This window comes from Eretmochelys imbricata, chromosome 4, assembly GCF_965152235.1.
Source record: "Eretmochelys imbricata isolate rEreImb1 chromosome 4, rEreImb1.hap1, whole genome shotgun sequence".
NCBI classification, from domain to species: domain Eukaryota; kingdom Metazoa; phylum Chordata; order Testudines; family Cheloniidae; genus Eretmochelys; species Eretmochelys imbricata.
In genome coordinates this window covers 101,434,869-101,457,556 of record NC_135575.1, presented here as the reverse complement: position 1 = coordinate 101,457,556, position 22,688 = coordinate 101,434,869, and the positions used below count along the sequence as shown (strand labels likewise).

Here is a 22,688-nt window from a genome sequence, read left to right as displayed (position 1 = left end):
CCAGCGGTACCAGCTACATTGTCAGCACTGAAACCAGCCTCAGGCCCAGTCGCTGGCGCCGTGGTACCCATGGAACCCGTGGAGGTTCACCCAGCCCTCACAGGCTGCCCGCTCAGTGTCCGGAGCCTCAGAGAGACCAGCTGCCTCTCTCTCCTGCCCTCCTATGGTGCACAAAGCCTTGGGCGCAAGGACCCCACAGGTCCAAGAGGGAGCAGGGGAACAAGCCACTGGACCACCTATGTTTGTGGAGGACGCTACGGCACCGGCATTTTCCTCCTCATCATCAAACGAGGCTATAATGGGGCCCCCTCCCCCGGTTCCTCCAGATGATGCTAAAGCACACCAAGAACTACTGAAGTGTGTCACTGCCAACCTGGGTCTTCAGGCAGAGGAGCTAAAGGAGCCTTCAGACTCTCTCCTCAATGTCCTCTGCTCCACAGCACTGTCCAGGGTGGCTCTGCCGCTTCATGAAGGAGTCTCAAAGATTACCAATGCCCTGTGGCCAACTCCCTCCTCCCTGCCATCCATCTCCAAGAGGGTTGAGTGCAAGTACTTTGTGCCATCCAAAGGCCACAAGTACCTGTACACCCATCCTGCTCCCAACTCCCTAGTGGTAGAAGCGGTTAACCACAGGGAGTGACAAGGTTAACCCCGGAGCTACCCCTAGGAACAAAGACTCCAAGAGACTAGACTTGTTTGGGCATAAGGTTTATACATCCTCTAGTCTCCAGTTGACGATGGCCAACCATCAAGCCCTCCTGGGACGCTATGATTTTAACATGGCAAGCCATAGCCAAGTTTGAGGGGTCTCTTCCTGAGGCCTCTAGGAAAGAGTTCTGAGCTATTATGGAGAGAGGAGAGCACGACTGCAGCCAGGGCGACACTCCAAGTGGCGTCAGATGCAGTGGACACTGCCGCCCGAACCATGGCCTCAGCTGTCGCCATGTGCCGGGCTTCCTGGCTGCTTCTCTCTGGCTTCTCCATGGAGGCTCAGTAGTCAATGCAAGACGTCCCTTCTGTTTGCAGAACAGACGGACAATAATCTCCATGGCCAAAAGAACTCCTGCACAACCCTTAGAACACTGGGCCTGTATGTTCCCGGCCCTGCCCGCAAGTGGTTTGAGCCTCAGCAGCCTCAGGGCCAGGGGAGCCACCCTTGCCAGGAGCCTCCCCGTAAGAAATCCAGAGGCTACAAGAGGCATCCTAGCCAACAACCTTCGCAGGCCCTTCAGTCAAGCTCAACCAGCAATAAGCAGGCAGGCAAGTGCTCATTTTGAGGGTATGCCCAAGGGCGACCTTCCGGACTGTTCCCAGGATCCTCCCTCCCCTATTTTTGCCAACCACCTTTCTCCTTTCCTCCCTGCAAGGGTATCTATAACATCGGACCAATGGGTCCTCAGTACGGTGGCGTGGGGTTACACCCTTCAGTTACTTTCTACCCCTCCTTCCCACCCATTCTCCCCATCTCTCTTCAGGGACCCTTCTCACAAGAGTCTCACAGGAGGTAGAGGGGTTACTGCATCTAGGTATGGTGAAGATCATTCCTCCAGAGTACAGAAACAAGGGGTTCTATTCCCACTACTTTTTAATCCCAAAGGCCAATGGCAGTCTGCGACCTATCCTGGACCTGTGAGACCTGAACCGCTTCCTAGCGAAGCTGAAGTTCTTCATGGTGCCCCTGGCCTCCATCATGTCCTTCCTGGATCCGGGAAACTGGTACACCACCCTCAATCAGAAAGATGTGTACTTTCACATCGCCATCGTTGAGGGACACAGACGCTTCTTCTGCTTTATGGTAGGTCCCAACCACTATCAGTTTGCGGTCCTCCTGTTTGGCCTAGTGACCCCACCGCAGGTATTTACCAAGTGCATGTTGGTGGTGGCTGTATTTACTAAGTGCATGTCAGATGTCAAGGGCACCTCCAGGTCCCAGGTCCAAAGGCATGTCGTGATGCTGTTAGCCACCTATCATTGCCTCAGCCTGTTGGTAAACAACAAAAAAATCCATGTTAGTTCTGGTACAGAGGATAGAGTTCATCGGAGTGGTGTTCAACTCTATCTATCACTGGAGAGATTCTGGGCACTGAAAGACCTCATTGCAGAAGTCTCCACATTTCCCCTCACCACGGCCAGGGTTTGCCTGCACCTACTAGGTCACATGGCAGTGCCAGGCTCTGGATGCGACCCCTGCAGCCATGGCTGGCAACTGTCTACTCCCCGTCCAGGGACCATCTGGAAAAGGTCGTTACCATCCCTGCAACTGTACTTACCTCGCTGCGATGGTGGACCAACCCTGAGAGAGTCCTGAAGGAGTCCCCTTCGACAGCAGTCCTCACTCATTCGAGTTGGTTTCTGACACCTCGGACCTCAGCTAGGGGGCACACCTCGGCACCCTCCAAACCCAAGGTATGTGGTCCCCAGAGGAAATGACGCTACACATAAATGTAAAAGAGCTCAGGGCGGTGCGCAAAGCGTGCGCAGTCTTCCGACCTTACCTGTTGGGCAAAGTGATCAGAGTCCTGACAGGCAACACAGCCTCGATGTTCTGCATCAACAGACAAGTTGGAGTGCGATCCTCCGCCCTCTGCCAAGAGGCAATCTGTCCTTGGGACTTTTTCATTGACCATGGAATCCACCTAGAAGCATGTCACCTTCCAGGTGCCAAGAACACACTAGCAGATCACCTAAGCAGGGACTTCTCTCACCACGAGTGGGTGCTCCACCCGGAGGTAGCTGGCATGATCTTCCAGAGGTGGGAAACTCCCCAAGTGGATTTGTTCGCCACCAGGCAGAACAGGAAGTGCCACAGGTTTTGCTCCAGACGGGGTCTGGACAAGGGCTCCCTCTCCAACGCCTTCCTCCTGCCATAAGCAGAAAGTCTGATATATGTGTTCCCTTCAATTCCACTCATCAGCAAAGTCCTAGCGAAAATCAAAAGAGACAAGGCTCAGGTTATCATGATCGCCCCAGCGTGGCCTTGCCAGCACCGGCTTGGGATGCTATTAAGCCTGTCGACGATCCTTCTGTGGCCCCTGCCAAACTGACCAGACCTGCTGTCACAGGATCACTGTCAACTAGTGCACCCCAATCTCGCATCCCTCCACCTCACGGCATGGATGTTGTGTGGCTGAACCCTGAGGAATGGGCCTGTTCAGAAGAGGTCCAGAAGGTCCTCCTCAACAGTAGAAAGCCCTCGACTAGACAGACTTACCTGGCAAAGTGAATGAGGTTCTCCCACTGAGCAGCCAAACGGGGCATCTCCCCTTCGCATTCTTCGGGGCACTCGATCTTAGACTACCTGCTTCAGTTGAAGAACCAGGGCCTGACGCACTCCTCTATCAGAGTACATCTGGCGGCTATTTCTGCCTTTCATCCACCCATCTAGGGGCAGATGGTGTTCTCCCATGTCATGACAGTCAGGTTCCTCAGAGGTCTCGAGAGACTTTTTCCTCAAGTTCAGTCCCTTGTCCCTCAGTGGGATCTCAACTTGGTTCTGTCTAGGCTCACAGGCCCACCCTTTGAGCCTTTGGCCTCATGCTCTCTGTCTCACCTATCGTGGAAGGTAGCTTTCCTGGTGGCAGTGACATCGGTGAGGCAAGTCTCCGATCTGTGAGCCCTGAACTCAGAACCGCCATACATGGCCTTCTATAAGGACAAGGTCCAGCTCCGGCCCCACCCAGCTTCCTTCCCAAGGTGGTGTCTACTTTCCACGTGAGCCAGTACATCTTCCTTCCGGTCTTCTGCCCTAAGCCCCATGAGACTAGTGAAGAGAGGTGCTTTCATGCTTTGGACACAAGAAGGGCCCTGACTTTCTACCTAGATTGGACGAAGCCATTCCATAGGTTGACTCAGCTTTTCATCTCTACAGTTGATAGGATGAAGGGCCTCCTGGTGTCCACGCAGAGGATTTCTAACTGTCCGAATGCAGAGGATTCCCTCTTGCATTCGGACCTGCTATGAGTTGGTGGGAGTCCCTCTGCCACCAATCGTCAGAGCCCACTGGACCAGAGCGCAGGCATCTTCGGCAGCCTTCCTGGCACACTTCCCGATCCAGGACATCTGTCGAGCCGCGACATGGTCCTCGGTGCACATGTTCACAGCCCACCATGCCATCACTTAGCAGGCCAGGGGTGATGCTGGGTTCGGCAGAGCAGTGTTTCAATCTACACATCTGTGAACTTCTACCCACCTTCCAGGGGTACTGCTTGGGAGTCACCTAAGTTGAATGGACACATAACTGGTGTTCTTTGAGATGTGTTGCTCATGTCCATTCCACGACCTGCCCTCCTTCCCCACTATTGGAATTTCCGGCAAGAAGGAACTGTGGGTGGAGGAAATGGGTGGTGCCCTATTTACTGCAGCATATGCGCACCACTCCAGGGGGTGCGGGAGCCGGTCCCCACAGATACTGCTGAGGGAAAAACTTCCGGCACCAGTGCATGTGGTGAGCACACACACCTAAGTTGAATGGACATGAACAACACATCTTGAAGAACACCAGTTACGGAAAGGTAACTGTCTTTTCCTAGCTTCTGATTTGTTGTCATTACTATCGGCTTTCCCTTTATTCCATTTGTTTTATAGATAGACTTCTAAACCAGGTCATTTTTTTTAAAATTGATACAGCCTTCTTCCTCGATTGTGGCTTTTGGGGCATTTGGTAAAGTATTCTTTATCATTCACGTTTTTCTAATTAAATTCTTTCTCCCAGCAGAGTTGGCTCATAATTGTTTTCAGCTTTAAGTTAGCCTTTTTAAAGCAGAGAGAGAGAGAGAGTGTGAGTGTGTGTGTGACCATCACTAGTCTGGAATTTATTCTCTTTGCACATCATAAATGAGATAAAGTCATGATCATTTGTACCTAAGCTACCATTAATTTTTAGTTCTGTGATCAGTTCTTCTTTATCTGTCAAGATTAGGTCAACGAAAGGAATCTAACTATGGGGCTAAACTCAAGCACCCAAGAGTGGGGCACTGTGTAATTCAACAAGAATTTTTAAACATTTGTGGAGACATCTCAATCCCATTTTTGAGCATGTAACTTCACAACCCTACTCATGGTGCTTCTGATCACTTTGGACACTGTTCATCAACAGCTCAGATGCAAAGGGTGGCATAGGAAGCATTAGCACTCAGGAATTGGTTGATTACATTGAATAGAGCTGGGCAAAAAATTTTGGACAACACTTTTTTTCACCAAACCATTCAGGTTGACTGAAACATTCTGTCAAGTATCAGATGGGTAGCCGTGTTAGTCTGGATCTGTAAAAGCGGCAAAGAGTCCTGTCGCACCTTAGACTAACAGACGTATTGGAGCATAAGCTTTCGTGGGTCTGACGAAGTGGGCATTCACCCACAAAGCTTATGCTCCAATACGTCTGTTAGTCTGTAGGGTGCCACAGGACTCTTTGCCGCTGAAACATACTGAGAATTCATGTTGAACTAACTGAATTGTATTGGTCAAAACCAAAAAAGTTTGGAAAAAATTTAAATGTTTTGATTTTCAGTTGAAAATGACTATTCCTTTCAAAATTTACTTCTGTCTAATTTTTGTTTTAATTTTAAAAGGGTAAAAAAAGTCAAACAAAATGAAACATTTCATTTCAGTTTGAATGAAATGTTTCATTCACCTGAAACATTTTTCCCAACTATTTCAGTTTGCTGAAATATTTTAAAAATTCCATTTCAAGTCAACCCAAAACATTTTTTTTTTATTTTTTCAGTTCATCTGGTGAACTGAAAAAATAAAATTGACGAGGAGGAAATCAAATAGCTACATAAGTTACAGTTTAGCCCAATGACATCTAAGGAGTGAGAAAGAGGAATTGTATCGGTTGGTATAATGGGGTCTGAGCAGAAGTAATGGAATTAAATTAAGGGAAAAATAGGCTTATGTGAAGAAAAAATTCCTGACAGTGAGATCTCTTTCGATTATTGAGTAATCTCTTATGGAAAGCAGTGAAAGTGCCATCCCTTGAAGCATTTAAACCTTCACTAGAAAAGCACTAACAATCTGTCATTGATTTAAAATAACCAAAACATCACTCTTCCATCTGTAAGTTTCAATAAAGAAAACCAAACTAAATAGAGGCAAAAGTTTATTTTATATACTATATTTAAGAGGCCATTTCTGGAAGGTTTGAAGTTATTATTACAACTAACCATATCAGCCCCAAAGACACAACAAAATCAAGGTTTTTCCTGGATTTTTTTGTAATATGATGACACAAGCAGTAGAAATAAATATTTCAAGTTTATCCAACTAGATATAAAAATTTCAAATAGGCTCAGCCATTCAAAAACTAATGTTCACAATTGTTCCTATTAAATCTGAACTGCTCGGTACAGTATAATGACTAGAGAAGCAATTTCAGAAAGCTTCTGGAGGGAAGAGCCATATAAATGTAAGAGATGGAGGTTATTCAGTATTAACATGATGCTAAATTACTGCATATCATATTTGCAATGGGCAGTTTACAATCTGTTCATCCTGATGGATTTAGCACAAGGGAGTTAGAAGCCCTGGCTCTGCAATTTCAGTCTCTTGCTGGTAATTTATGGCTAAATTGTACCCACAAATAATGTGTAAGCACAGAATGAGTTTGGGACCCTGATAAGCCCAAACAGCTCCACTACACTCAAAGGATCAGTAATAAATGGAAAATAAGGAAAAGTTGCAGGAGATAATGAGTCTGAATTCTAATGACCTAAGCTGGTGCAAAAATAGGATTGCAATTATCAAGTAGTACAAAATCCATTTGGTGCTGCTAATGAGTTGTTTAAAAAAATTGGTTTCATAGTTTGAAGCCAAATCTGCACTATTTATCCGCATTTTCCCCTTAACCCATTAAGATCCTGCAGTCTTTGTACATACAAAACTCTCATTGACTTCACTGCAAAAGTTCCATTGTTTTCACATTGAACTTCAAGATTTAGCCCATGATATGTGACCCTTCTTGCTTCTTCAGCAGCAGCCAGAGACTACACCTTTAAGGATCATTGTCACCTATGACATTCACATTTCACAAACTAACATCCATGGTCCATCAAAATTTTCCATTTAAAACAGTCTCATTTTTTCACAGAGAATACAAATTGATTTCTTCTCAGCTGGAAAGAAAAATTATAGCAAGGATAATCTCTCAACTTTGTGAGTAAGTATAAATCCTGAATGAACCCAAAATAGATATGAAATCTATAGTCTTCCACTGAGGTTGATGCTACAGCACCATATCAGTTTATCCATTGTTCATATTTTAATAGAGTGGTTTTGACTAATACAAAATCATGTTAACTGAGGTTCCTGGCATTCTCAGGAATAAAAGGTGACTAAGGAAGGATGTTTTGGAAATGAAGATGACTTCTTTCATGGTGTATCGATTATGTTTCATACTGGAATGCCTGAAACTGAAGAAGAAACTATTATCAGATAAAAGGAATGTGGGAGAAAAAAGAGAGCCATTTCTCATTTACTTTAAGTTTAGTGGATCCCCTCATAAAGTATTTAATAAATGTAGTTTTCTTATAACTTTCACTGTACTGAATTTTCCTTTTTATCACCAAGGGAAAAAAAGTCTAATGAAAAAACAGTCAAAATGAAGGATAAGATTATGCTCCAATACGTCTGTTAGTCGATAAGGTGCCACAGGACTCTTTGCCACTTTTACAGATGCAGACTAACACAGCTACCCCTCAAAATGAAGGACAGGAGCAAAATCAATAGCCAGGGAATTCTGAAGCCCTGATAACCCAGGAGACCTAATGTAAAGGGGATACAGTGGTCTTTACCCACCAAATAAAGGCCTGTGATACCCAGGCCTGTCCCTAACTGCTCTTTCCTGGCTCTCGAGATTCTGCACATTAAAATTTCCCCCACCCAAATAATGAAAAAAGATTTCTGTGTGTCTGCTCAGTTGTGGTTTTATGACTCAAGTGAACCCCAGAATCCTTTATGTTGACTGTCAAGATAGCTCTTCAATGCATCACTGCAGCTGGTGCAGAGGATGCTGGGGGCATTTTTGAGAAATAATAGGTGCCTACTGGAGGTGAGTGGGCACAACCGAGGACACCCTTTTGAAAGAGGAAATGATAGAAAAATGGGACCAAATCAACTAGTGAGAGGAAAGGAGCAGCAAACAAGTGAGAGATTGAAGCAAGATTTAAATCCCATTCTCATCTAGGATGCCAGCATACCAAGGCACAGGCTTGTCAATAATTAAATGAGGGCAGCCATTTCCTCATTCGCAAATGAATGAAAGTCTAATATTCAATGAGTGAGATGTCACAGACAGACTTTGGGAAGCTGGGCTGTGGAAAATGATCCAGACCTGATAGCTCGTCCTTATCTCTAACGGGGCAAAGGAGAACCCCGTACCTGAGCAATACCAAACTCTGACAGTGTCCATATATATCCAAAACCAAATAGGCAAACGGAACTCAAAGTACTATCTCAGGCAAAACTACATTGACCCTAATACTCCTAACACACCTGAACTACTGAAGTCAAACTGTATTTTAGCAAATACGATTTTTTTGGAAAATTTACGATTAAACCAAAAGTATATCCTTTCTGTAAGCCTGCAGACTTCATGTACGTAAATAATGAAGGATTTTCTTAAGCTTTTAACTTAAGTAATTTTTCATATACAATGACAATTCTGTGGAAGTATCTGTAGGCCCCTGTCTTCTATGTAGTTTTGTTTTGTGTGTTTCAAATATGATCTATTTAATTTTCAGACATTAAAACACCTTTCAGTATGTATGTCTTTTCAGACTTGTCTGTCTCCATGTCTGTTGAGATTAGAACTGACACCTATATCCAGATGCTTCTGAATTTTGAGGAAGTTTGAAAGTGAATCTGAACTCCACAGTTGGGCCCACCTCTGATTGAAACCCACATCTTCAGTCATTTCTGCTGACTGCTGTAATGTGGTCAGAGTGGACTGATGGTGGAATTCTTTGCTGTTTGCATTTGGTCAGCAAATTATTTATTATTTCAAACGCATGGTTCTTTTCAGGACTCGTTAGCAAATTGTTTCCCCTGCTGCTTTCTCTGGTTCCCATAGCCTCACTCCTTGTCAGAAACAACTGTCAGCTTACTTCTGAAATCCAGGACACACTACTCCACGTGCCAAGGTTTCTGCTAAAGTCTTCAGGGGCACACAATCTTTTAACAGACTAAAATATTAGTTTATTGATCAGTCTTGGTGCTAAAAGAAAAATTGATTTTGTTTTCCTGCCATCTAGCTCTTGTGAAACATATTTTCAAGTTCACCACCTTCTGCATCTTGGCCAGAAGTACGATGTAATTTATTTAGAGTACATATTGCATGTGGTTAATCTGTTGATTTTAACAATAGATGGGAAAGCCGAATCATCTGAGAGGTTTAAGGTATTTGTTTACCTCCTACGCCTGTTGAAAATGCTCATGTTCAGGTATTGCAGGCAATATCTCTGCTGTTTGTGGGATAGCTGTGGGTCTTCGTTGATTGGGCTCTGTGAAAAGAGAAAATAGTTTTAGTCCACATTAATAAGTAGCAAAAACATCTGAGGAATGTTACACTTCAGGCACCTAACTCCCATTTGATTTCAATGAAAGTTAGGCACCTAATCTGTTCAAGTACATTTTTTAAAAATCCCACTATCAGGAGTCTAAGTCCCATTGAAAGTCAGCTGGATTTAGGTGCCTAAGTCACTTAGAAACTTTTGAAAATTTTACTCAGTGAAAATACAGAAACATGTTTTGTAAGAGCAAATTCAGGGCTAAATCAAAATCATATAAAGCTGTAGATTTGCTAGCAGGAAGCAGAAAACTCAATCTGTGGACTTTCCAGAGCATCATCCATATGGAAGGGCTGAACAACCACCCCACAGAGGTTCAAAGGCTATTGTGGCTACAGGGGGAGCATGGAGTGCTCCCAGGAATCACACAGTTACCAACATACATCTGCAAGTGGTGGAGGCAGCGTAGGGGTACGAGGATACCCCAACAGGCTGGCATTGGAGCTGCCCTATAGACAAGACACCTTAGTGGGGCCCACGTAAGGAGTCTGAGCCATTAGGAAATGAAGGAATTGGAGCTTGCTGGAAGCTCTTCATAAGCTACCATTCAAGAAATCAGCATTATCTGATATGATACATTTTATGCAGATCTGAAATGGGATGATGTTGTAGATAGTATCTTAACTCCAGATCCATCTGCTCCCTGCACAGCCACAACCCCTCCAAACTTGCAAAGGAACTTCTATATGTTCCAAGGAGGAGGACAAAGTATACTGCTTAGATTAAGACACACCCTGTCCAAACATGCATCTAATTTATGCCTCCCCTTTTTGTAAATATAATTCGAAAGTACAATTCAGCTCTCAACATTTAAGTAATTAAATTTGAAAAACAAGGTTAAAATAGAATTGTGAATGTATCCATTCTCCCGTCAGAATCTAAGTGTAACTCCCACTGTTATGCCTGCATATCAAATGGAGAAATGACCCAGACATATATTGGACCAGTGTTCTGGTCCTGTCGTCTGTGGCTATGACTGTGGACCTGGGCAGCTGAAATCACATACAGACTATGAGATAGTTGCTCTGAAACTGCCTTGGACCCATATATTTTTTTATCCTCCCTTGTAAAACACAGTAAAAAACCCAAATTAGTCACTAGATTTCATACTTTTCTGCCTAAATTTCATGCCTTTTGAAGCTGGGAGGTCTGTTTTAAATATTGTGACAAGATTTGCTTTTTTTCTCTGCATTACTCACCTAAGCTGTAGAAGAAGAGACAACAGCTCACCTAAGTCAAATATTAACTGAGGAGGAACAGAATCAAATATGTGATGCTCTACTTGGCCAAGATTAAAACAAGAAAATTCCTTCTTAACTAGTCTTCACATCTATTTAACATTGCTGAAGATGCATCCTGCCTGCCTTCTTCAACAAGAAGGAATGCTGCAGAATAGGTAGGAGAGGTGGGCCTGGGCTTAGAGTTCCCTGGAATGCCAACACTGTTCTATAAATTGAGCCTAATTCTGCTCTTATTTACACCACATTGACTTAAATGAGGTGACACAGGTATAGCTGAGGGAAGATTTGAACTATTTTCTCTTATGTCAGAGACAAGGGACTATCCTTTTAACAAGACAATAAGGGAAACAATGCAGTAATTCGAATGATTTGAGGTAATGTGTCTTGTTCACTTATTTACACACACTGTAGCCACTGAGCCCCTTTACTCTCTTTCATGAGCTACCCACATCTTCGAAGTCTACATGTTGTAAGAGCGCAACCACAGCCAGCTGCTACTTCTATTCCCACACAGATGGGCAGGGATGGACAGGCACAGTGGGGACCGGGCAGGATCTGCTCCTCAACACGTTGGCCAGTGCCCCAAAGCCAGCACAGAAGGGGAAGCACCAAGTTTTGATTCTCAGAGCCTTGGTTCCTGACCAGATTGTGCAGGGCAGTGACATCCTTCCCCTTATTCAGGCTAGATGGTAAAATTATAATCCAGCCCTTCATTATTAGAGGTCACTGTCAATATAAACCCCAGATACCAAACAAACCATTTCATTTACCATGTTACTAATGTCAGAGGTTGTTAAAATTAAAATGGAAAGAGTTTTAAATATTCCAGTTTCCTTTCCATCATTTATATTGCTTGCTTGCTTTTGCAGTGTCCTCCTGCCTGAACAAAGAAAGTCAATTAAATCACTTTTACTTTTATCTTATATCAGAGGTGGCCAACCTGTGGCTCCAGAGCCACATGTGGCTCTTCAGAAGTTAATATGCAGCTCCTTGTATATGCACCGACTCCAGGGCTGGAGCTACAGGTGCCAACTTTCCAGTGTGCCAGGGGGTGCTCACTGCTCAAACCCTGGCTCTGCCACAGGCTCTTCCCCCCACTCTACCCCTTCCCACGCCCTCCCCTGAGCCTGCCATGCCCTGACTCCTCCCCCTCACTCCCAGAGCCTCCTGCACACCACAAACCAGCTGATCAGGAGGTGCCGGGAGGCGCTGAACAACAGGGCTGCCGGTGGGTGGGAGGCACTGGGAGCGGACAGGGGGGACCTGATGCGGGGGGCTGCTGATGTATTACTGTGGCTCTTTGGCAATGTACATTGGTAAATTCTGTCTCCTTCTCAGGCTCAGGTTGGCCACCCCTGTCTTGTATAATCATTTTCAGTTTCAATTTCTTAATGTGGTACTGCTTGGCTTGCAAACACATCAGGTTAATGTTTATTTGTTTAAAATAACTGCTACCACTGGAATTTAAAAAACAAAATCACAGGGAAAATTTCTATTGGCCTTAGGTTTGCAGAATTTGGGATTTTGAATTAATAGTATCTCTATTGTTTCAATGTACAGTTCTATCTTTTATATTTTTAAGGGCTAGGATTTAATTGATTTGCCTGGTTACTGTGTGTACTTTCCTATTCCTGGGCTACATTCATTTTCATAAAAGAATTACATAGGTAGCCCTAAAACTTCAGCTGAGTGATATAGATGTGATGGTAAAATGAACCTAACAAAATAACGTATTGGAAAAATATACCTTGCAATTCACAAGTTATTGAATTTTCAGTTATATATTTGTTTCTACGTAATGATCTTTGTTATTCAGTGACATTATGGAGATTTATTCAGTCTGTCTTCAGCTCCTATGACGTGAATGCTAATTTAATAATGTTGAAAGGCAGAAGCATCATAACATCGTTTTAAAAAAAAAAACCCAAAATGTCCTAAGTTCATTAAAGTTAACTTTGCATTGTCATGAGCACGACAACTTAGTTGGAGAATGTATTCTAATATGTAATGAGTCGAAGTATGGCTCTCTGAAACAATGGAGGTAGTAGATATTTATAATCCATCTTGCAATGGCTGATCTTAAAACTAGTGCTTAGGAAAAACAGCATTTCTTTCCATGTGGTCTTGATTCTGCTTGCTGTATGGGTGTAAACCAGGAGTAATTTCACTCAAGTCAGCGGCGTTATGGTTTAAAACCAGCGAATGGCTCCATAATCAGCCCTATGGTGTTAGTAAAAGCAGTTCATAAGCAAGAAACTTTTCAGTCAAATGGGTAGCCTGGAGTGGAAGGAGCATAACATTAAGACCAATTACATGTTCTTTCTTCAACATCATAAATTTACCCTGGGATTTCAAAAGACACTCCATGGTCAAAAAACCCTTAGACATACAGTGCTAAACAATGCTATTGTGAACATAGTGACAAAACAAGAATGTTATTAGTGAGAGCTACTAAAGACAAAAGATTTCAGAGACAGATTCCTTTCCTGAGGGATGAAAATAATGAGCTCATAAATACATCTTCAGAAGTTAGCCAGCTCTCTAAAAGTTGGAAATATAAATTGTATTCCCAAGAGTGCTTAGGCAGACAGGAAGCTATCCGCTCGTTTCTAGGTAAGACTGAAATGCCACAAATTACTGGATTATAGAGAGAAATTATTGAGACTCTTGAAACTGCTGAAGAAATTGGCAAGACAAGGATATTGCTAATATGTTGAATGATCAGCGAGGTGCCCAAGTCTAGACAGTTTAAAAACTATTTTCCCATTTGTTGACTTTGTAATTTTTTTTTTGCCATTTACAGTTATTTCAGAGGACTCCTGGTTTGTGTTAATCAATAAAAAGATAAGGAAATCAAATTACATGGAATTTATTAAACAGTACGGCTCTTCTAGTAATATCAATAATACTCTGAGCCCAGGACAATTCTTTCCTGAGCCAGCAAAGATATTTTGACCAAGTTGAATAATCTCCTCAGTTTAGTATGTTGGTTACCAACTCAACCCTGCAGTGAGTTGAGCCATGCACCAGAGTCTCCCTGGGTTGCTAATAATGTACACTAAGAAGGTCAAATACTGATTCCTGCCCAAAGCCATATCAATGGGTTCTGCGCAGAGGGAAGGAATGGAATCCTCCCCCTTCACCAGGCTTCGGAAAACCAGCACAGCCATTTCAAGTTGCTACTATCGTTTTGAATCTATCCTTTAATGTGGGCTTTAGTCAAGAGGAACTTGCAGAGTCATGGAGCCTCAGGCCACAATACCTTATCTGCCAAGGCCCTGATGTGGGATGGAATATGTGACAAGGGACCGAAAATGAGGAACACAACAAAATTATTGATGCAGGAAATTTAAAAGTCTTGGCAGCATACGTAAGTCTTTCTATAACCTCAGTTTCACAGTTCTTTTTTTCTGATATAAATAATTTTCAACAATAAAGTGAGTGAATGCCAACTTTGTGTTGGAAGGAGGTAACTTTGGAACTAAACTGTATGCCTTCATGTGACTTGAGGGACATTTTACAGGTATGCCCCGAACTCCAGTACAATGGCACAAAAGAAGAGTAAAGTCACCCTGTGTGGCCTTTCCATGCCTCGGATATGCCTCACAGTAAGTCACACCAATGTAAGGCCTTCTATGGTGCTTCAGAAGGCTGCAGGATTTGACCCAGAGTTATTTCCACATGACATGGGGATTCATTTGTTCACTAGCCCATTTAATTTGTTCTGAGCTGAGAATAGAGTGCTTGTCAGTCAAGGGATGACACAAGTTCTGCTTTTATACAGATGACTTCCTCTCTTTGTAGAGAATCCACACTAGGCCTGCCATACAGTTGCTTTTTAATTTCTTGTAGCAAGGTTATATATCTGGCCTGCCCATTCACATTGATTTCTTTCTGCCGGATTTCATTACAAACACTAGAGGCTTGTGACTCTAGCTTTCAGTGCTAACATCACAGCCATAATACAGGTTTCAGAGTAACAGCCATGTTAGTCTGTATTCGCAAAAAGAAAAAGAGTACTTGTGGCACCTTAGAGACTAACCAATTTATTTGAGCATAGGCTTTCGTGAGCTCTAAGGTGCCAGTCATAATACACAAACTCCTTAAACTGCTGTGACAGCACTATTGGTAACAAAGTGGTTATAGTGCCCCTTTCCCCACCCCTTTTGCCTCTTTGCAGGCCCGGGCATGTGAGGGCATTCTCCCAAACTGATTATGTCTTCTCATCTTCTCAATCTGCTTTCATGCAAGAACAAATTCCTGCATTGCTGTCCCTGAAATAGCTCCTGTACATTAGGTGAGTCAGGGCTGTGTTATTCCCTTCCCCCAAACCAACTCCCTGCATAGGAGGGAACGGTTACCCAACCTTAAGTCATCTCCTGCTTTTGACCAAACAGGCTTGCAATTCAATGCTAACAAATGCAAGGCAATACTGATAGCTATTATAATTATTTGTATTATCATAGCATCTAGGAACCCAGTCCTAGACCAGGATCCTATTGTGTTAGGCGCTGTACAAACACTGAACAATAATACAGGTATAGGAAATAAACAGCAAAAATACAAATTGGAGGCTGCTAATTAGAAAGCAGCAAATCCATGAAAGATCTGTGGGCAGAAGTAAGATACTCAGATACTCAGAAGTAAGGCCCAGATCCTCAAAGATATTTAGGTACCTAACTCTCATTGAAATCTGAGGATCTGGGCCTAAATAAGAGGACTCAGTGCAACGCAGTTGTTAAACAAAGTTATGGTCTTTTTAGATTTATACATAGAATGATAACATGTAAAACAAATGTGTATTTCAGTTACCCATGGTTTCAGATACAAAATCTAGAAAAAATAAATGATGGGGCAACATACTAGGTTTAGAATATATGAGGAACCTGAGCTAGCTAAATATTTATCATCTAAGAAAGAGGTGATTTAGGAGGGATATTATTAGAGTCTGTTAAACTGTACAAGTTAAACAAAATACATAAAGGGAGTTATTCACAGTCTCAGGAGATGTCAGAACAAGGAAAAAAGGTTTAAAACAAAGGAAAGAAGTGTTTAGACTACATATTAGGAAAACATGCTTAACTATGGCTATGTTCCTCCTGCTTTCTTTGAAGCCAACAGCAAAAATCCCATTGACTTCAATGAGCATAGCTGAGTAATGGAGAAGATTAACAATAGAGGTGTTCACAGTACCATCGTTGCTGAGGTCCTAGAGCAGGCCAGAAGAGACATTGTGAAAGATGTAGTGAGAATGCTACAAAATATAGGGATTAAGACAGGATGTCTTAGAAGGTCTTTCTTGGCCCCCTCTCTGTTTCAGAATTTGTTAGGTTTTTATTTTGCTTATATATTACTCACCTGAAAGGAGCTGAGTAATATTAGTAGGTGTAGATTCTTTTGACCATTTGCTGTCTCTTTGTTGGATAACAGAAGTTGCCGTTGCTCTATATTTGCTATCTGATTAAAACAAAAATAGTTTATCTTCAGCTGTATCGTTACATATATATTACTCGTCACCGGGGAGCTCATAGCAACCCCTATATTTAGGTTGCCTAACACTTTCCATTATAAAAGAGCCTTGTGACTTCTTTTAAGTTGCTTTAGCACCTCCATTGTTTACAGTAAGACTGGGAAATTGGGCCAAGAGAAAATCTTGGTGCCAGATTTTTCATTGTCCAATGAAATTCCATTCAAGTTAGGATTTTGAAAATGATTTTTTCCTTTCAGACACTTATGTACCTCAGGATAACTTTGGCAGCCTGTCAAAATATTAACTGAATGTTAACTGAAGGCCCAAATCACTGCTGAAGTAGAAGCATCACATACTGGTCACTGCGAGTTCTGGGGGCAGTCAGTCAGTCTGGGAGCAGAAGAGTAGGAGTCAGGCTGAGCTTCCTCCTAACATTCCCTCCTCATGGACCCAGCAACCTGTCCCTTTCTGTGAGAGCACCACATGGCGAAGGAACCACACACACCCTCCCGGGGGAAATGGAAAGAGAGAACTGGACAGAACTAGCCTTGACCACCTTTTGGATCCAACCCCTGATCTTAGCAATCATTCTGCCTTATATCTCATATCTCAGATAAATTCTGTTATATTTGTGACACTTAAATATTATGGTGAGGAACAACCAGGGTGCCTGGGACACTGCCTGGTGCAGCACAGTGGCAGACTGGGAGTGCACCTGGCTGCGGCAGCAGCAGGCTGCCCCCCACCCAGGCTCAGCTTCTGGGAACAGTGGCCAAATGTGTCGGAGGGCCCACCCTTTGCCCCCCGCTCCTGTCCCCAGAAGTCAAGCCTGGGCAGGGAACAGGCTGCCGCTGCCACCCCTCCGTGCCCAGGCTCAGCTTCTGGGGACAGGAGCCGACTGAGCATGCAGGGGGCGGCGGGGGGCTCCGACCCTCTCAGATGCTGTCCAGCAAGCCAAGCCCAGGAGGGAGGCAGCCTGCTGCCACTGCAACCAGGCACTCTCCCAGGCAACTGCTGTGCTGCACCAGCCAGCATCTGGGAGTGACTCTGGGGTCTGGCTGCGAGCAGCTGAACATGCCGGGGAGAGCCGGCGCAGCGGGAGTACAAAGCCCCTCCACCCCCAGATAACATGGGGTGGGAAAGTCACGTGTCTTGCGGGGGCACCAGTCATCTAGTACGTAATTAAAGACTGCATTACACTGCATATGCACAAAGGGGTGTAATTCAGATTGGAGAGGCAAACTTAATTCTGGCATTTTCTAACCTTTGTGTGGTTGACTTTGCAACCTTAACATTCTTTTAATGTGGGCTTTTATGAAATATAACATTCTACATTTAACTAATTAAAATAATTATCAATTAACGGAAATTATAATTCTGGAATCAAATCATTAATTGGAAGCTTAGAAGCTTGAAAATTTAAATAATATTTTTCTTCACTGATTATGTTCTTGAAAATTCTGAGAAACTCAATTAAAGATGGACTGAGTTGTTTAAAAATAAATACAAAAAATTGTTTAATTACCTTAGAAATGTATGCATTACAATCACAGGTTATGATCCAAAGGCTATAAAATCTTACTCTTAAATCCTTAAAATGCACAGATAATCTTAAAATTTCTATTAAAATATTTTTAATATTAAACTACAAGATATAATAGTTTTAGTTTACCTGCTAGGACATGAGTTCAGGGCTATGTGTTGTTGGTTTTTGTTTTGTTTTGTTTGGGGGGGTTGTTTTGTTTTGTTTTTTGTATTTTAAAAAAAGAAGGGAAAAAAACTCTGACTCAGGTTCCGGCAAGAAATAAAAAGATAAAATAATTTTCTAATGATATAGTTTAAAATATATTATTTTTTTTTATTTGTAATCTATGTATTTTGCTTCAGATTTAGGATCTTAGACAACTCTAGTGCTTATCCATTTAAATAATCTTTCAGTTCACCTTTAAATAGAAAAATTTTCCATGCATTTAGTTTTCTTCCTCTTGACCAATTATGATTAAAGCCAGAATCCTATAGTGTACCTTTATTACAGAAATGGCTCATTGTGCCCAGAGTTAGGATGACTAAAGGCACATATGTGATATCATTTTAGCCATATGAGTAATGAAAACTTCTGGCGTTGCTCAGTTCTGGAGCACTGGGAGAGAACAAAGCTAAAACAACTGAGTGCTAGTGCTCGGAGGCATCCTGGCTGCTTTGGGCAGATGCCTGAGTGAGCACTGTGTGGTGGGAGCTAGCTTACTAACACTCCTTATATGCTGGTGAAAGGAGCAGTACGTTCACCCCTCCGCACCTACTGGTCTCAGAGTTCTGGTAGTCACAAAGAAATCAGAGACCTGCTTGTACTAAAGGCCAGCTGCCCACACTCTTTCAGTACAGAAGAGTGTTGTTGGGTGCAGGCATTATGTCAGTTGCCCAGAAGTCTAGTTCTCAATGGAGTCCTGGGTTACTAGGCTGGAGGTAGTTCCCTGTGTAGCCTCTACCCTAACTGATGTCACCTGGAGCAGCCAGAATTTAGCCCATAGTGTTGAAGATACTGTTTAGAAAATTATTTTGGTCTTTGAACTCAAGACAAACTCTTCTATAGCACAGTAAATGCTTTTTAAAATACTCAAAATGCATACAAGGTGCTGAATTAACAGCACTGAAACCAAGTGCCATCTGGTCCAAATTCAGCTTCAGTGCAAGTGCAACACAGTTGACCTCTGGGTCACTGAACCAGGACTGAATTTGGATTATCAGTCTTCAGAACAGGCAGCTGCTGTGAATGCTTCATCACATCTACCTAATTTGTCTCAATCCTAACCTGCAGGGATCATCATTAGGAGCAAGAGGATATTTCAGTTTCTATGCCTATTCAGTCTTTGGCTCTTCTGTTGAGACACTCAACAAGGGCATTAATTGTGGTTTCCTATCTCCAAGAACTGGACTGAAACCATCAGCTCATTTTACATAGACCACCAGGCATTTCTCAGTTGTTAACATATTTCAGTCACTGCCAGCCTTTGCTGGATTTGAACCTATGATCCAGTTGGGAAAGATTACATTATCAATCTGCTAAATCTTCCAATCCCCCATCTGCAATTATTGTATCGTATATTGCAACTAAAACATAATTCTTTAAACTGCTTTAATAAATAAGGGTGTGGCCTATTGCAAAGCTGAATGTACTTTTTAAAAATTATAGGAATTTAAATTTACATAGCTTCATTACTTACTGATGTGTTTTTTATTTTCTTGGAATACTTTGTAGGCAACAATAATGACGGCAAGCACAAAAACAAATGGAATCAGAACAAGCCAAATGATCTTCGGCATACACATTGGATCTGTTTTAAAATAAAATGGAGAAGAGATAAAAAAAGCAATTTTCTGTCATCCATCATTTTATCTAGATAGCTATACCATGCCCATCACCAGGGTATCTCAGTGGCTTACAAATATAAAAGAAAAGACAAAACACCTTTGCCTCTCTCTTCCCTCCCCTTCTGTTCAGAAGCAGTAGGATTGTTTGGAATTAAGTTTCATCTTCATCTGGATGTACCACAGTGCATGTCTGAGATAGTTAAGTAAAATATGTGAATTAACAACTCATTGAAGTTGTGTAAATTATATGTGACCCTGCCAATGAGAAGATGCTGCAAAAGTCAACATCTACATATAAGGAGGTGTTATATAAACAAAAAAGTGGTATATGTTTTGATGGGAAATAGAAGGAACATGCCCAGTGTACAACATACACCTGTTCTTGTGTCCACAACCAGATAGTTCGACTGCATATGCGTGAGAAGGAGGAACATGGTGCTTATGGAAGTCTTCTTGCTTCTGCAAAAAGGGAGAGGAGTGCCACTTCCAAGACCACCTCCTGGGGAATCCCATCTATTAGGGTTCTATTGAGAGAAAGCATCTTGGAGACAGGGAAAGCATCGGCGGGAGGCTGTTCTCTGTGGAAATATCTGCTGCAGAAACCCACCGGAGTTCCATGTGGAAATCTGTTCAGTAGCTAATATAGTTTAGAGCTGTATTAACTCCTTCTGGGTCTCCTACTCAGCTACAGCTGAGAAACCACAGAGGAACCCAGTAAGTAACAAGATGGTTCCATTTGGTAGCTCCCAATTCTCATGGATAAGCTGCTCCTGAGAGGCAGCCTTATGCAGTTACCTATGCCTTCCCCTTCCACAGGCCAGATTTTATGGCTCTTCCCCACCTGGCTACCCTATATTTATTGATTTTTATTTCCTTGATGCTCTGAACACCTCCCAAACTTTAGAATTTATATTCCTAAGGGGAAAAAATGTTCTCAAGTTGAGTTAATTAACTTGAGGTAAAGTTCTACTTACGACCTAACAGATTGTAGCTTTAACACAAGTTAGTAGATCGAGTGAAAGACTATGAGGCAGCCTAGACTTCAACTCAACCTGCTTAATTGTGTGAAAACTGCAGACTGCCTTATCTTCACTAGGATTTTACCTCAACTTAGTTAATTTGAGTTAGTTAATTTAAGTGAAGAACACACCTCTTTTTCCCTAGTGAAGACACAGCCAACTTAAAAATCTAGAATTTTCAATACATTAATAAATAATAAACAATACTTGAGTTCACCAATATCCCAATGGCAAATGTTCTCTGGCATTGAGTGTGACAGATAATCAGACAGAAAAGACTCTTAAAAGGCCTATGCAGCACAAGAAGAAATTTAAAGAGTTGACAGGCTATCCTCTAGGAAAAGATTGTCTTTGTAAGGAGACTGTCTTCACTAACTGGACTAAGACTTCTCCCTGAAGCATACTGGACTTAGAATATAAGCGAAACATTGCATCATGACACTGACATTGCAGCCTGACCTTTTTCTCATTGAAGTCAACAGGAATTTTGCCATTAACTTCAAAGGGAGCAGAACTGTGCCAAAAACTTTGGCAGAATAAACTAATAAAAATAAGAAAAATCAATTCTTGTTAAACACAAATTCAATCAATCTCTGAACTATAAGCCAAAAAAATGTTAATCAAAGGCACAGATGTTAGTGTTCTTGGTTTGTTTCCAAAAATATACAGCAAATCTACCTTAAGGTACTATCTAAAGACCATTCTGACCATGGCCTTTCAAGAAATCAAAATTGCACTCAATTTTGGGGTGGATACTTTCAAAGAGTTGCATATGGTTGCCTATTGGAAATGCTTAAGGTTGCCTATTGGAAGTTTTCCTTCCTTAGTGTAAGATTCATATTAGTTCCATGTTTGATTTGCCCTCTGATTCCCTTTTCATAACTTACTTTTCACATAAGTCTGTAGTTGCAGTGAAATATTTATACAGCCATTTTGGTCTTCCATCATTGCTGCTATACATAAGTGATTTATATTTTCTTCTGTAGTGTTTCCTCTTCTGGTTGTAGAATTTCTAATGTGGATTTCCAGTATATAGTAAGTGTTGTATTCCTCGCTTTCTTCATTCACATAACCCACAGTGAAATTGAAATGTTTATGGAAAGAAATAAAATTTTTTGCTTTCATTTCTAATGATCCTGTCACTTCTGGAACTACAAATAAACAAAAAACATTAAGATCTGCTATGTAGCACATTGTACTTACAAAATAAAAGTACCATAACTCACTACTAAACCCCATTCCTATAAATAGATGGCAAGACTCATCATTACTGAATACTTAGTAAAATGGACAATAATATATGTAATAAGCCTTCAGAATGAATCTAAGCTCTATTGATTTTGCTATACAAAATGTGTTTTCCTTGTAACTGTTAGTGACTTCATTTACCAGCTGCAAAAGTTTTTTTGGAATCTGTCATTGTCAGAGATAACACAAACCAACGCTAAATTAAAAAAAAAAGAACATGTGAAAATTATAGAGGTTTGAGCTGGGCATGACCTATTAGGTCATCTAACCCATCTCTTTGCCATTTCACAATATTTTCCAGAGCTTTGCCCAGTCCAATTTTAAGTGATTCAAGCTATGGGGCTTCCATCATGTCTATGTCAACAACATAGAACAAGTTGTCCCCTCAGTAACATCCACATAACTCTGTCAAAATCAATACGGTTGCACAAGCGAATATAAGAGCAGAATTTGTCCCATGTACTTCTTATTTGGTTATTCTCCAAATCTGTACAGGGAACTAATTTGTAAAAGCTAGAGGATTCATTTTTATGAATGCAGTTTGAAAATAACAACAGCAACAACATCATAGACTTGGGCACTTGCTCATTCAGGATCCTGTTCTTGTTTTTGCAGGTGTCAAAGAGTCACAAAGTCTGGTCTATACTCCAGCCTGTAACTAATCTCCTGGGAGTGACCCCTTTAGTGGGCCAGGCCCCCAGGACCCACACAGTTCCACAGGGGAAGGCCCATGACTCCAAGACTGAGCCATCAGCACCAGAATCCCTGTCTCTCCATAGCT

The 22,688-nt window shown here is 42.2% G+C and overlaps 1 protein-coding gene across 2 annotated transcripts in view; it reads right to left on the bottom strand.

Moving 5' to 3' along the window:
• Positions 1–5,950: 5,950 nt before the first annotated feature.
• Positions 5,951–22,688, bottom strand: part of TMEM156 (transmembrane protein 156) — a 28,520-nt gene continuing 11,782 nt past the window's right edge. The window contains exons 3-8 of one of the 2 annotated variants that reach the window (XM_077814603.1): positions 21,547–21,810; positions 19,493–19,603; positions 16,160–16,258; positions 9,410–9,494; positions 8,445–8,447; positions 5,951–7,406 (exon numbers count right to left, since the gene is read on the bottom strand). In XM_077814603.1, coding sequence (XP_077670729.1) covers positions 7,274–7,406; positions 8,445–8,447; positions 9,410–9,494; positions 16,160–16,258; positions 19,493–19,603; positions 21,547–21,810 — 695 coding nt within the window. In that variant the 3' untranslated portion in view covers positions 5,951–7,273. Of the gene's footprint in view, positions 7,407–8,444; positions 8,448–9,402; positions 9,495–16,159; positions 16,259–19,492; positions 19,604–21,546; positions 21,811–22,688 lie in introns of both variants that reach the window. The other variant, XM_077814602.1, reaches the window with a different exon arrangement.